The sequence below is a fragment of the Grammomys surdaster genome, unplaced genomic scaffold, assembly GCF_004785775.1.
Source record: "Grammomys surdaster isolate TR1022 unplaced genomic scaffold, NIH_TR_1.0 213, whole genome shotgun sequence".
Taxonomy (NCBI): domain Eukaryota; kingdom Metazoa; phylum Chordata; class Mammalia; order Rodentia; family Muridae; genus Grammomys; species Grammomys surdaster.
This window is the reverse complement of record NW_021604658.1, coordinates 4,077,659-4,090,561: the sequence shown is the minus strand read 5'-3', so window position 1 is coordinate 4,090,561 and position 12,903 is coordinate 4,077,659. Positions and strand designations below refer to the sequence as shown.

General features: G+C 39.5%; 1 protein-coding gene across 1 annotated transcript in view; it reads left to right on the top strand.

The window, feature by feature from the left end:
• Positions 1–12,403, top strand: part of Rad51c (RAD51 paralog C) — a 21,417-nt gene extending 9,014 nt beyond the window's left edge. Inside the window, exons 6-9 of the mRNA XM_028772424.1 lie at positions 3,185–3,251; positions 4,135–4,195; positions 10,133–10,193; positions 11,492–12,403. Of these exons, the coding sequence (XP_028628257.1) occupies positions 3,185–3,251; positions 4,135–4,195; positions 10,133–10,193; positions 11,492–11,593 (291 nt within the window). The 3' untranslated portion in view covers positions 11,594–12,403. The remainder of the gene's footprint in view (positions 1–3,184; positions 3,252–4,134; positions 4,196–10,132; positions 10,194–11,491) is intronic.
• Positions 12,404–12,903: the final 500 nt, after the last annotated feature.

The following is a 12,903-nucleotide window of genomic DNA, read 5'->3' as shown; positions in this document are numbered from 1 at the left end:
TGGTGGTGATGGTGGTGGTGGTGGTGATGGTGGTGGTGGTGGTGGTGGTGGTTGTCTGTTAGAGATAAAGCTTTGATAAGTAGCCTGAGACTTGATAATGTAGTCCTGCCTGTCGTTGAACTCTATCCTCCTACCTCAGCCTTCTTAGTGCTGAAATTTCAGATGTGTTACTATACATAGCTTTTAATGTAGATATTTTTTAGAAAAGCCAGGTTTGTTTTTGGGGTGTGTGTGTGTGTGTGTGTTGTAATAATAGGGATTAGACCCAGAGCCTCATGCATGAATTGTAGGTAGGCAGGTATCTACTTCTGGGCTGCTGCATCTGTCCTAGAGCTAATTCTAGATTTGAAATATGAAGGGAGCAGTAAAGATGAGGTTAGGCGTACAGGGACAGCTGTTTGCCATTCTGCAGCCACATCCTCCCACTGACAAAATACACTTGTCAAAGAGAGTGGAAGATAAAAATGCTTTTAAGTTAGTCTTTTTTGTTTTAAGGACGTTCTTAGCACGTGCCTGTAATATACCAAACACAAAGAACTTCCTCTATAAAATTGAAAGCATTTTATTTTCAAGATCTTATTTTTAAGTTATATTTTATTTATTTTGTGTGCATGTACATGTGTTGTTGCATGTATCATAACACACTATCAGAGGACAACTTGCAGAAGTCAGTTCTTTCCACTATGGGGTTCCAGGGGTCAAACATCTGTTGTCAGTCTCCATGGCAAGTGCCTTTCACTGAGCCATCTTACAGGCCCTTTTGTCATATTCTTTTTGCCAAAGCATAGTGCCCTTTGAATTATTTCTTACTGTTAATTGGAATTTAATCTTGTTAATGATGGCATTCTGAAGGTCCTCCAGTAGAGGGCACCCAAGACAAATAGGCTGTATAGAGTCAGTTGCTTAGGTTTGTTGGCTTGTTGTTGATGCTGTTTTTCTTTGTTGTTTTGTTGCTCCTGCTGCTCCGGCTGAGGACTTCAGACACACTAAGCAAACATTCTGCCATTGAGCTACATCCCCTGCCCTATTTTAATTTAGTTAACTTGCTTGTTTCTCTCGCCATTAAATATATATAAATTTTGACTTGTGTGTGTGTCCATGTGTACATGTAGCCACATGTACAAGTATGCATGGACTTGTGGGGCCAGAGGTCAGCATTGAGTGTCTTCCTCAGTCGTTCTCCACCTTATTTTTAATTTTTTAAAAGTTTTATTTCTTTTGTGTGCCTCTGCATGTGTATGTGCACATGCCATTGGTGTACATGTGGAGATGTACTCTGTACTCTTAAAGACAGGGTTTCTCTATGTAGCTCTGGCTGTCCTAGAACTCACTCTGTAGTCCAAACTGGTCTCAAACTCAGAGATCCACCTGCCTCTGCCTCCCAAGTGATGAGATTAAAGACACATGTGCAGGCTTGGAGATTTAGCTCAGTGGTGGAACATTTGACTAGCAAGTGCAAGGCCCTGGGTTCAGTCTTCAGCTCAGGGGACCAAAAAAAAAAAAGACAAAAGACAGATGTGCCACCACTGCCCAGCAACCCTGAACTTTTGATCTGCTTTTCTTTTTAATTTGAGACAAGGTCTAACTATGTAGCTTTGGCTGTCCTAAAACTCATGTCACCAGGACAAACTCATGTCAAACACACAGCAATCTATGTACCTCTATTCCAAGTGCTGGGATTAAAGGTGTCCCCCACTCTGCCCAGCTGCTTACTTTTATATTGATGTGACAAAACACCTTGACCAAGGCAGTTTATAAATAAAATACAAGACATGTAAATATAAAATATAAAAGAAAGCATTTAACTGGGCGTAAAAGTTTCAGAGGGCTTAAAGGTGTGTGCTACTATATTGAATTCCAGGCCTGCTTCTACTTCTTTAGTGCTATGATAAAAGGCATATAAAGTGAAATTTAAATTTTGAATTTGTTTTGTTTTGCTCTTTTTGTTTTTCGAGACAGGGTTTCTCTGTGTAGCCCTGACTGTCCTGGAACTCAGTCTGTAGACCAGGCTGGCCTCGAACTCAGAAATCCGCCTGCCTCTGTCTCCCAGGTGCTGGGATTAAAGGCGTCCACCACCACCACTCGGCTAAATTTTGAATTTTAAAAAGTGAAGTTTCAAAGGAGGGGTACTGGAGAGATAGATCAATGGATAATGTGTTTGCTTTGGTAGCATAAGACCTGAGTTCAGAGCCCCAACACCTCCATATGAGAATGGACGTGCACTCCTGTACCCCCAGCACTGCTGAAGTTCAGGATGGGGAAAGGATTCCCACAGGGGCATCTGTGGGTTTTGCCAGCCAGCCAGTCTAACCAAAACAGGAATTCTACATTCAGTGAGGGACTCTCTCAAAATAATGAGGTAGATGCTTGGAGGAGGAGTCACGTACCTTTAATCCCAGCACTCAGGAGGCAGAGGCAGGGAGATCTCTGAGTGGGAAGGCAGCCTGGGCTACAGAGCTAGTTCCAGGACAGTCAACTATACAAGGAGACCCTGTCTCAAACTATTTCCAACACCCCCCAAAAAACCTAAATCAACCAAGAATTCTTTGTTCCTTCAGATTTTTTCTGGTCAGTTATATCATGTATTCTGGTAACATATTTTTTGCAGATAAGTACAAATTTTTATTTTTAAATTTTCAAACAAGAGCATATTCCCCTCTTCTCTTCCTTTTTAAAAAAGATTTATATTTTTTGTATATGAGTACACCATAGCTGTCTTCAGACACACCAGAAGAGGGCATCAGATCCTATTACAGATGGTTTTGTGTTACAATGTGGTTGCTAGAAATTGAACTCAGGACTCTGGAAGGGCAGTCAGTGCTCTTAACTGCTGAGCCATCTCTCCAGCCCCTTCTCTTCCTTTTTCATCAGAAAAATTTATAATTTTTAGAGAGTTACTTAATTTTGTGTGTATATGTTTTGCCTGTGTGCATGTCTATGTACATATGTGGGCCTGGTGCCAGAGGAAGCCATAAGAGAATATTAGGTCTTCTGAATCGAAAGTATAGATGGCTGTGAGATACCATGTGAGTTTTGGAAACTGAATCTGGGTCCTACAACCACTGAGTCATCTTCCAGCCTCTAATATATTTTCTTTTAACTTATTATATTCAGAATATTAAACTCACAAGACTGTTTATATATAACTTTTATGCCATAACTTTCTTACATTTTGTTTTTATAGGTTATTTTAACTAATCAGATGACAACAAGGATTGATAAAAATCAAGCTTTGCTTGTTCCTGCATTAGGTGGGTAAATGAGTGAGATAATCCTTTTTTTCCTCTCAATTTGGTTAAGATGGCTTCTCTGTGTAGTCCTTGAACTCAGAGATCTGCCTCCCTCTGCCTCCCAAGTGTTAGAATTTCTGGCAGGCCTAGAATTCAATATGTAGACCACTATACCTGGCTCTGAGATAAAAGATTTTTTAACATTTTTTTCTACATTTTCATTTGATGTTTGGTGGATACTATAAGCTTTTGAAAATAAAGACTGTCTTATTCACTGACCACATTGATTACATAGCTGCTGTCTGACACATATATGTCAGAAATCTGAGGTATAAATATTCAAAATAGGTTTCTAAACATTAAAACCCCAGTCTTAGACAGGAAGGAGAATAAGTCTATTTAAAGACAAATCATACTTTGTAAACAGGTATGACTATTTCTAGCATTGTGGTTTTATTAGAACACAATGCTTCAAGATTTATCTCCACTGGAATTCACTAATATTCTCTGTGGCAAAGATGGTGATGCAGACGTAGCCCTAGCTACTGAGGAAGCTGAAGTAGGAGGATCTCTTCAGCCCTGAAGTCCAGGACTACATAATGAAACCTGCATGGCAGCATGTCTTTAATCCCAGCACGCCAGAGACAGAAGCATGCAGAGTTCTTTTAATATAGGCCAGCCTGTGCTACATACTGAATTCCAGGCCTGCCAGGACTATAGTGAGACCCTGTTTCTGGGTGTCAGAAAACTCGATTACTCTTAGGATCTTACTCATATACAACAGGTTTTGAAACATAGAATATTCTTATTTTCAATTTTGTAAAGTAATATTGTAGTTGACCAGACATTCTAAGCAACTTAGAAAATTCTAAAGGTACTTTATAGTAATTTTTTTTTCTTTTAGGGGAAAGCTGGGGACATGCTGCTACAATAAGGCTAATTTTTCACTGGGAACAAAAGCAAAGGTCAGTATAGAAATAAGTTCATAATTTCAGAATATCAATTTAATTATACTCAACACTTAGTGGTTTGTTAACATCGGTCCCCAGCTTGAGGTTTACAGTGACCCATAAACCACTTCTGTTGTTGCCTTGTTTGACATCAGAGCAACATAGAAACACGTTGTTAATACTGCACATTCAGCCACACAGGGAATTCTTTGTATATTTAAATGATGGTGTGAATGCACCTGGAACATGTAGGTGGCTAAGGAATTGCTGCCTTCTGATAGTCTTTGAAATCACATCTTAGCCATGAAGGAGGAGGAGGTACCCTGTGTTCCCAGAGGAGTCTGAAAGAAGAATAAATCAGGACAAAAGGAAAACTTTGAGGTTAGTGTTAGGACTAATATATGTGGAAAATGGGAGAGTTTTTCTTAGTTGCTTAATATAGTTCTTGCATGAAATTGTGTCTGCCATTTTTTCCTTTTATTACCCATGTATTTACCTGCCTTTCACAGTATTGTTCTTTAAAATAAAATCATGGCAGCATGAAGCCTTTGTATTTGTTTCTAAAGCTGCTGAGCAAGTGAATGAACCAGCTTTCCTTTTCTTTAAAATAGGCCATTGAAAGCTATGAAGTCTTTTATTCTGAACTTCAAAAGCTGCCAGATTTATGCCAGCCTTTCTGCTTTGTGATTAATTGACATAACCTAGAGAATTTGGTATAGAAGTGCTCTAATAAAGGGGGAAACTGAGGCAGTATGTAGGGCGATATTTAGCTCAGTCAGTGATACTGCTTTGGTTTGTTTGTGTTTTTAAACTGTATTACATGCCACCTTCTAATATTCTTTGAAATCCATACTGTAACTAGCTAGGTATGTTGGCGCCTGTCCATAATTCCAGCACTCAGGAGACTGAGGCAGAATAGCCTGAGTTTGAGGCTAACGTGAGCTGCAAAGTTCCAGGCCAACCTAGGACAGAGTGAAACTGCATAAAAAGAAAAGAAAGCCATATCATGAAATTAGTTTATATACAAAAATCTTGGGGGGCAGGAGGGTTTGATACCTGGTCTCTCTGTGTAATCCTGGCTGACTTGGAACTCACATAAATCTTCCTGTCTCTGCCTCCTGAGTGCTGAGATTAAAGGCGTGCACCACCACTCCCAGCTGTATTTAATTTTAAAAATAAATTTATTTTATGTGAGTATTTTGCCTGACTTTTTGCATGTAAGTCTGTGCAACACATACGTGCCTGGTGCCCACAGAGGTCAGAAGAGGGTATCAGATCTCCTGGGACTGGGGTTCCAGATGGCTGTGGGCCACCGTGTGAGTGCTAGGAACTGAGCCCAAGTCTTCTGCAAGAACCTAACCTCCATCTTTCACTAGAACATCTCATTTTATGTTTTGCTTTTTTTTTTTTTAAGATTTATTTTATGTATGTGCATACACTGTCGCTGTCTTCAGACACACCAGTAGAGGGCATCAGATTCCACTACAGATGGTTGTGAGCCACTATGTGGTTGCTGGGAATTGAACTCAGGACCCCTGGAAGAGCAGACAGTGCTCTTAAACACTGAGCCATCTCTCCAGCCCTATATTTTGCTTTTAAGAGAGGATCTTACTCTGTACCTCTGACTAGTCTGGAACCTACTATATAGACCAGGCTGCCTCTACCTCCCCAGCACTGGGATTAAGGGTGTCAGTACCACATGTGTGCAGTAACACCTAATTTTTAACCTCTGACAAATGACAGAATGACATTCCAACAATTCCTAAATGATTTTGTCAGTGTCCTTATATTATGTGGGTTCTCCAATTTGCATATTCATGATAATATGAGGCCAAGATTGTTCTTTGCCAAGAAGATCTGGTGGTAGAGTGGAGTAATGCATCACGCCCCCACACAGCATTTCCTATGTGTGCTCAGCTTTAGAGCACAAATTGTACTTCTGTCTTGTTTCTTCCTGACCCAAACTCTGTAGTTCAACCATATGTTAAGCTTCTTCTCACTAGGGCTAGGAGCCAAGTGATTCTTTTTGGTTTGGTTTAAAAAGATCTCTTGAAGAAAAGATCTTTTGAGATGCAGACATGACATACAGATTTTTTTACCTAGAAATTTGAAGAGGATTTTCTAAGTTGAAAGCTTAATCAACTCCCTTTTGACTTTATAATGTATTTTTCCTTTAGAAAGCCCAGCCTGGCCTAGAACTCTTAGCAGTCCTCCTGCCTCCTTCCTTATTAGCATTATAGGCATAAGCTACCACATCTGGTGTTCATTTTGGATTGATACTAACTTTCTAAAGCCTTCTTAAAATTTTACTACTTTTTTGCTTTGATATGGTATCCTAGACCTGTTCTTGAGGGGAAGGTTGTGGGCTCAAGACCAGTCTGAGGTATGTGGTAGTACTCTGTCTCAGTTTATCGTTCCCTACCATCAAGAGTGAGTGAGCAAGAAATTACTGCTTGTTAATAATGTTAATAATTTCTTCAAAACATTCAGATGTACTTGGCACTTTTTTGGACATATTTGTATTGTAAGATGACTTACAAGATGAGCTAGTTTTTATTGAGTCAAAAGTAAGGATTTTTCTTTATTGTATATTTACTTGTTTACATATTCTCTCTCTCTCTCTCTCTCTCTCTCTCTCTCTCTCTCTCTCTCTCTGTGTGTGTGTGTGTGTGTGTGTGTGTGTGTGTGTGTGTGTGTTTAGGAGTTGGCTAGTTGGTTCTTTCCCTCTACCAAATGGGTCAAGGGAATATTGAACTCAGGTGGTCAAGAAAAAAGTGATTCTTTTAGGACTTCATGTGTAGTTCAGTGGGGTAGTGCTTGTCTAGCTTGTGCAAGGCCCACAGTTTACTTTTTAATACTGCCCTACCTTAAGAAAATGAAAATTCCCAAACTATGACTTTTCTAAAAAGGATGATTAAAATATATTTTGCCTCTGAAATACTGTGATTAAAGATATCTGTCATTATATCCAGCTAAAGAGAAATGACTTTATTTTTTGTGGTATTGATAATTGAACCTAGGGCCTCTTGCATGTCAGGCACACACTGCACTGTTAAGTCATATTCATAGAACTTGTTGGATTTTTGGTGTTGTTTGTTTGTGTTTTTTTTTTTTTTTGTTTTTTTGGCTTTTCTTTCTTTCTCTTTTTTTTTTTAGAATTATTTATTTATTTTATGCATATGAGCACGCTGTAGCTGTCTCAGACACACCAGAAGAGGGCATTGGATCCCATTACAGATGGTTGTGAGCCACCATGTGGTTGCTGGGAATTGAACTCAGGACCTCTGCAAGAGCAGTCAGTGCTCTTAACCGCTGAGCCATCTCTCCAGCCCATTTTTGGTTTTTCTAGACAAATTTTTTTCTGTGTAGCCCTGACTGTCCTGAAACTAGCTCTATAGACCAGGCTGGCCTCAAACTAAGAGATTTACCTGCATCTGCTTCCCAAGTGCTGGAACTAAAGACCTGAACCACCACCCCCTGGAGCCCTTATTGTTCTTATATGTGACTCAGCAGTTAGTTTTTATGTTAACTACAGAATTTATGGCATTTTGGATTCTGCTGTTTGTTTTGTTGTTTTGTTCTGTTTTGCTTTGGTTTTTGGTGTGGGCGGATAGGTGTTCTACCTGCATGTGCAGTGCTCTCAGAGATCAGAAGAGATACTCTGGAACTGGAGGACAGAAGGTTGTGAGCTCCCATCTGGGCACCAAGAATAGAATTTAGGTTCTTTGGAAGAGAAGCCAGAGCTCTTAACTGCTGAGCTATCTTTTAAGCCCCAATCATTTTCAAAGTAAAAGTCTTTGATTGTTTCTCTCATGACTTATGCTTAAGGAGAGGGGCATTTTTGAAATTAGGAAAGTTAATAAATAATTAATAAGATGTTCTTTATAGTTTAGTTTTGAAAATAAGCTAGGCTTGGTGGTGCATGCTTATAATCCTGGCATTTGGGAAGTGATGACAGGAAGATTAGGAATTCAAGGCCATCCTTGGCTACATAGGACATTCAAAACTAGGCTAACCATATGAAAGCCTGTCTCAAAAACAAAAACAAATGAGTATTATATTATATAGAAACTAATAAAAGTCTATGATTGTTTCCTGTTAAGTTAGAATCTATATTACATAAAACTGCAATTAAATAGATATCGAAGTTTTAGCTATATTTATACAGCTAGCTGGCATTAAGTACATTCATATTCTTATATGACCTTCACTACCATTTATATCCAGAACTTTGTCATCTTCCTTTTAGTGTTAAATAATAGTGTTGTCCCTGGCAACCACTGTTCAACTCTGTCTCTGATTTGATTATTCTAAGAACCAAATATAATTGAAATCATACAATATTTGATTTACTTATTTCACTTGGAATAATGTCTTCAAGGTTCATTTTGTAGCCATGTCAAAATTTTCATCCTAACAATGAGAGGAATGAGAGAGGGAGAGGGAGGGAGGGAGAGGGAGGGAGGGAGAAAATGTGTGTATTCCATATTTTATTTATCTCCTAGTAGACATTGTTGCTTCAGTCTTTTTGCTGTTATGAATGACATAAATATTTTAGAAATAATTGTAGAATGATAACTGAGTAGTGAAGCACTTTCCTAACTTGTATGAGGTCCTGATTTTTTTTTTTTTTGAAACAAGGTTGTGTATCTAGGGTGCCCTCAAAGTTATATGTAGCCTAGGTGGTCCTTGAGCTTACAGCGACCCTCACAGCCCACTCCATCTGCTTTAGCTGCAGGTGTGCACCACCACATCAAGCTCCTTATAGAAACTTGAAAGGTTTTCATGTTCTTGCTCTGAACACTATTTGAATGTAGTTATTAAGAGTGTAGATTGTGGAGTTGAGATGGTGACTCAGGCCATAAAGGGCTTGCTGTGCAGACATAAGAACAGGAATTTGGGTCCCCAACACCCACATGAAAAAGTCATGATGCTGTGCACTTACAGTCCTAGCACTGGTGAGGAAGAGATAGTAGGATCTCTAGGACTTGCTGGCCAGCAAATGTAGTAACTGATTGAACCCTAGGATCAGTCAAAGAGCCTATCTGAGAAAAACAGTAAAGAGATACGATCCAACCTCTGGCGTCCACGTGTATCTGCACACGTACAAACAGAGCTTTAGCTGGGGGCGGGGTGGGGGAGGGCGGCACAGGGGAGGGCAGCACACACCTTTAATCCCAGCACTGCAGAAGCAGAGTCTGATTTCAAGGCCAGCCTGGTCTACAGAGTGAGTTCCAGGTGGTTACAACTGTCTGTAACTCCAGATTTCCAGGGGATCTGATGCCTCTGGCCCCTAAGGATGTTTGCACCCATGTATACATACCCACATATAGACACAAACCCCTGCACATAATTAAAAATAATAAGAATACATCTTTAAAATCATACATGTGTATGCAAGCTTACTTACTTTTTAGGGGAAGGGTAGGCTATGATGTAGTCCAGAGCCTCAAACTCTCCATATAGTGAGAAGGACAGCCCAGGCTGTCCTGCCTGGGACTCACTCTGTAGACCAGGCTTGGCCCCAAACTTAGAGATTCAACTGTTTCTGCCTGGGATTAAAGGCCTGTGCCACCATACCCAGATTTTTTTTTCTTTTCTTTTCTTTTTTTTCTTTTTTTGGTTTGGTTTTTTGAGACAGGGTCATACCCAGATTTTTAATTTTTAATTTTTTTTAATTATTTTTTTTTTAAGACTCAGGCTGGCCTTGAACTCCTGAGTTGAAAAAAAAAAAAATTGTGCCTCTGCTTAACTGAGACTGAAAGCACCCACAGCACTGCTCTGTGAGGAGAGGTTTCATTTTGCCTTTTTCAATATATTTCTTTCCATTTTTTGTGTTCTTGAGAACACATGATGCGAGCATAGTATAGGACTCTGTACATTTAAATTATAAAACCAGTCATGTGGCCTAATTGAGGTAATGTGTTTATATGTATTTTTTTCTCCAAGCAGATTTGCAACATTGTACAAGTCACCAAGCCAGAAGGAGTCCACAGTACCATTTCAGATCACAGTCAGTATTATTTCATCACAATGGGGTTTTGCGGTTGTTGGGCAGTAATTATCTGAAGAGGCCATGTACAAATCGTTTCTGTTAATTTTGTAAGCAGCAAGCATATTTGAGGATAGTTTAGATGTGAGAACATCATCAAAATAGTATTTACACAGTTCTGTAGTCACAGTTGATCTTTGAGAACAGATGAAATATTTATATATGTTCCATGGCATATGTAAAATCTCCTACTAAGGATTTTTATGTTAAAAGTTTTTCAGAAAGGAAAATGTATAATGGGACATGATGGCATGTGCCTGGACTTGGGAAGACTGAGGCAGGAGGATCAGTCGTACAAGGCTAGCCTAGGCAGCATGAGATCCTGTCTCAAAAATATGTGTTTCTACACTAGTATTAATAATTTTGATCTGTAAATGGTGGAAACACTTTGAAACAACATTCATTTCCTGAGTATTTATATCATTGGAATCTAGGCCCAAGTTGACCTCAGACTCACTACAGAGCTGAGCGTGACCTGGAGCTTCTTTGTTTTGTTTCTTTTGAGACAGGATTTCTCTATGTAGCCCTGGCTGTCCAGAAACTCACTCTGTAGACCAGGCTAGCCTTATACTCTGATATCTACCTGCCTGTGCCTCGCAAGTGCTAAGATCAAAGGCATCGCCACCACACTCAGCAGTCTCTTATTTTTATAAAGAGAAAACTAAAAATGGAAAGCAGTTCTGAAAGTGAATTTCCCACTTAGTTTTTACACTAACCTCACTTAACTACATTAACCTGTTCTCAATTATTTCGTCTTGTTTGAGAAGAGGTCTTGTTATATAGTCCAGGCTGGCCTTGAACTTTTGACCCCCCTGCCTCCACTGCCTAAGTGATGCTATTACAGATGCATGCCACATGCCAGGCAGAATAATTTTACTATAAAATGATTTGTGAAGTGCCTACGTGCGTGGCCGTACACACTACTTCTTTCTATTTCTCCCTGCTAAGACATCATAAGGCTTCTTATGATTCTTTCTAGAGAGCTTTTTTGTTGTTAACTTAGACATCACCACAGGTCAGGGCTTAGAGAACATCCTTATGCAGTGTTATTTTTATGTAATATATGCTCTTTATAAAAGAGCATATATTAAATGCTCTAATAAAACTCTGGGTTAGAATACCTGCAAAGTTTATCCTCTTTATTCAATGATTAATAAATCCTCTCCCAAGAATAACATAGCTTATTTAAAGACTATTTGGAAAATTAGTCTTTTAAATTATCTTTTAAGTGTGTGTGTGTGTATTTCTCTATCCTGCAGCCTCAGGGATTTAGAGACGCTCTTGTCACTGCTGCCTCATCACAGAGAGAAAGTTCTTTGAATTTTCGGAAACGGCCACGAGAACCAGAGGAAGAATGCTGACCAAATACTAATGTCAATGCATCCAGTTAACTGATGATGTGATATCCAGTGTATAATGTATGTATGTATATATGCATGCATGCATGTATGTGCACTATGTATGTGCTGGTGCCTACAAAAGCAAGCTGAAGGTGGTGGATCTTGTGGAACTGGAGTTACAAGTAAAACTGAACCACCATGGAGGTGCTAGGAACCAGAACCTAGTCCTGCAAGAACCAAAAATGTTGCTAACTGCCGAGCCATGTCTCCAGCTCCTCCACCCTGACTCAGGCAGGGTTTCTTGTTTTGTCTCTTCAACCTCCAGGTCCTCACACTTTGGCTACTTCTGGTTTTGCCTCTTGTCTCACTAGGAACACTGGGATACCGGTGTGTAGCAACAAGTGTGGGCTGTGGGTCTTGAACTCAGGTTGTCAGGCTTGTATAGCAAGTCCTTTTATCCACTGAGCATCTTTCCAGGCTCTCCACCTTAAATTTTAAGAAAAAATCTCTTACTGAACGTGGAGCTCACTGACTTAGAGGGCCACTTGTCTACCACCAGCAACAAGATGCACAGATATGCTGTACTGTACCTGCTTTTATATGCTGTCCTTATGCCTGCATGTCAGGCGCTTTGCCCACTGAGCCATTTCCCTAGCTCCTGAAAAGATTTTCTGAAGCACTGTTCTATAATTATATTTTAATGTGTTTTTATTTTGAGTAATGTGGAAAGCTGACCTTATGTTACCTATCTGGATTTACCACCCAGAGTGGAAAATTTCTTTGTCAATTGCCTAAAAAATAATAGAAATAAAACACTATAATACATTTTAAGTGTGTGTGTATATGTGTATGTGTATGTGTCTGTGTGTTGCCACTTGTATGGAGGCTTTCAAAGCCTGGAAGAGGGTATCAAGTCCCTAGCACTGGAGTTATGTGTGGTTGGCTGCCAGAGATGGATTCTTTTTTTTTTTTTGGTTTTTTGAGACAGGGTTTCTCTGTGTAGCCCTGGCAGAGATGGATTCTTAAGAAGTAAATGCTGAGTCATGCCCCATCCCATCTTAATATTCTTACTTATTCTTAAATGTAGCTTTGGGGGCCTAGAGAGAGGATTCAGTAGTTAAGAGCACTTGTTATGTGAAGGACCTGGATCAGTTACCAGTACCTAGTAACTCCAGTTCCAGGGGATCTGTCCTCCATGGACACTAAGCATGTTTGTGGTGTACATGCATATGTGTAGGCAAAACACTCAAACAAATATGAAATAAAATTAAAAATAAGCAAATATAGCTTTGAAAAGAATTAGCATATCACTGTTTAGTTAGTTGGGTTGG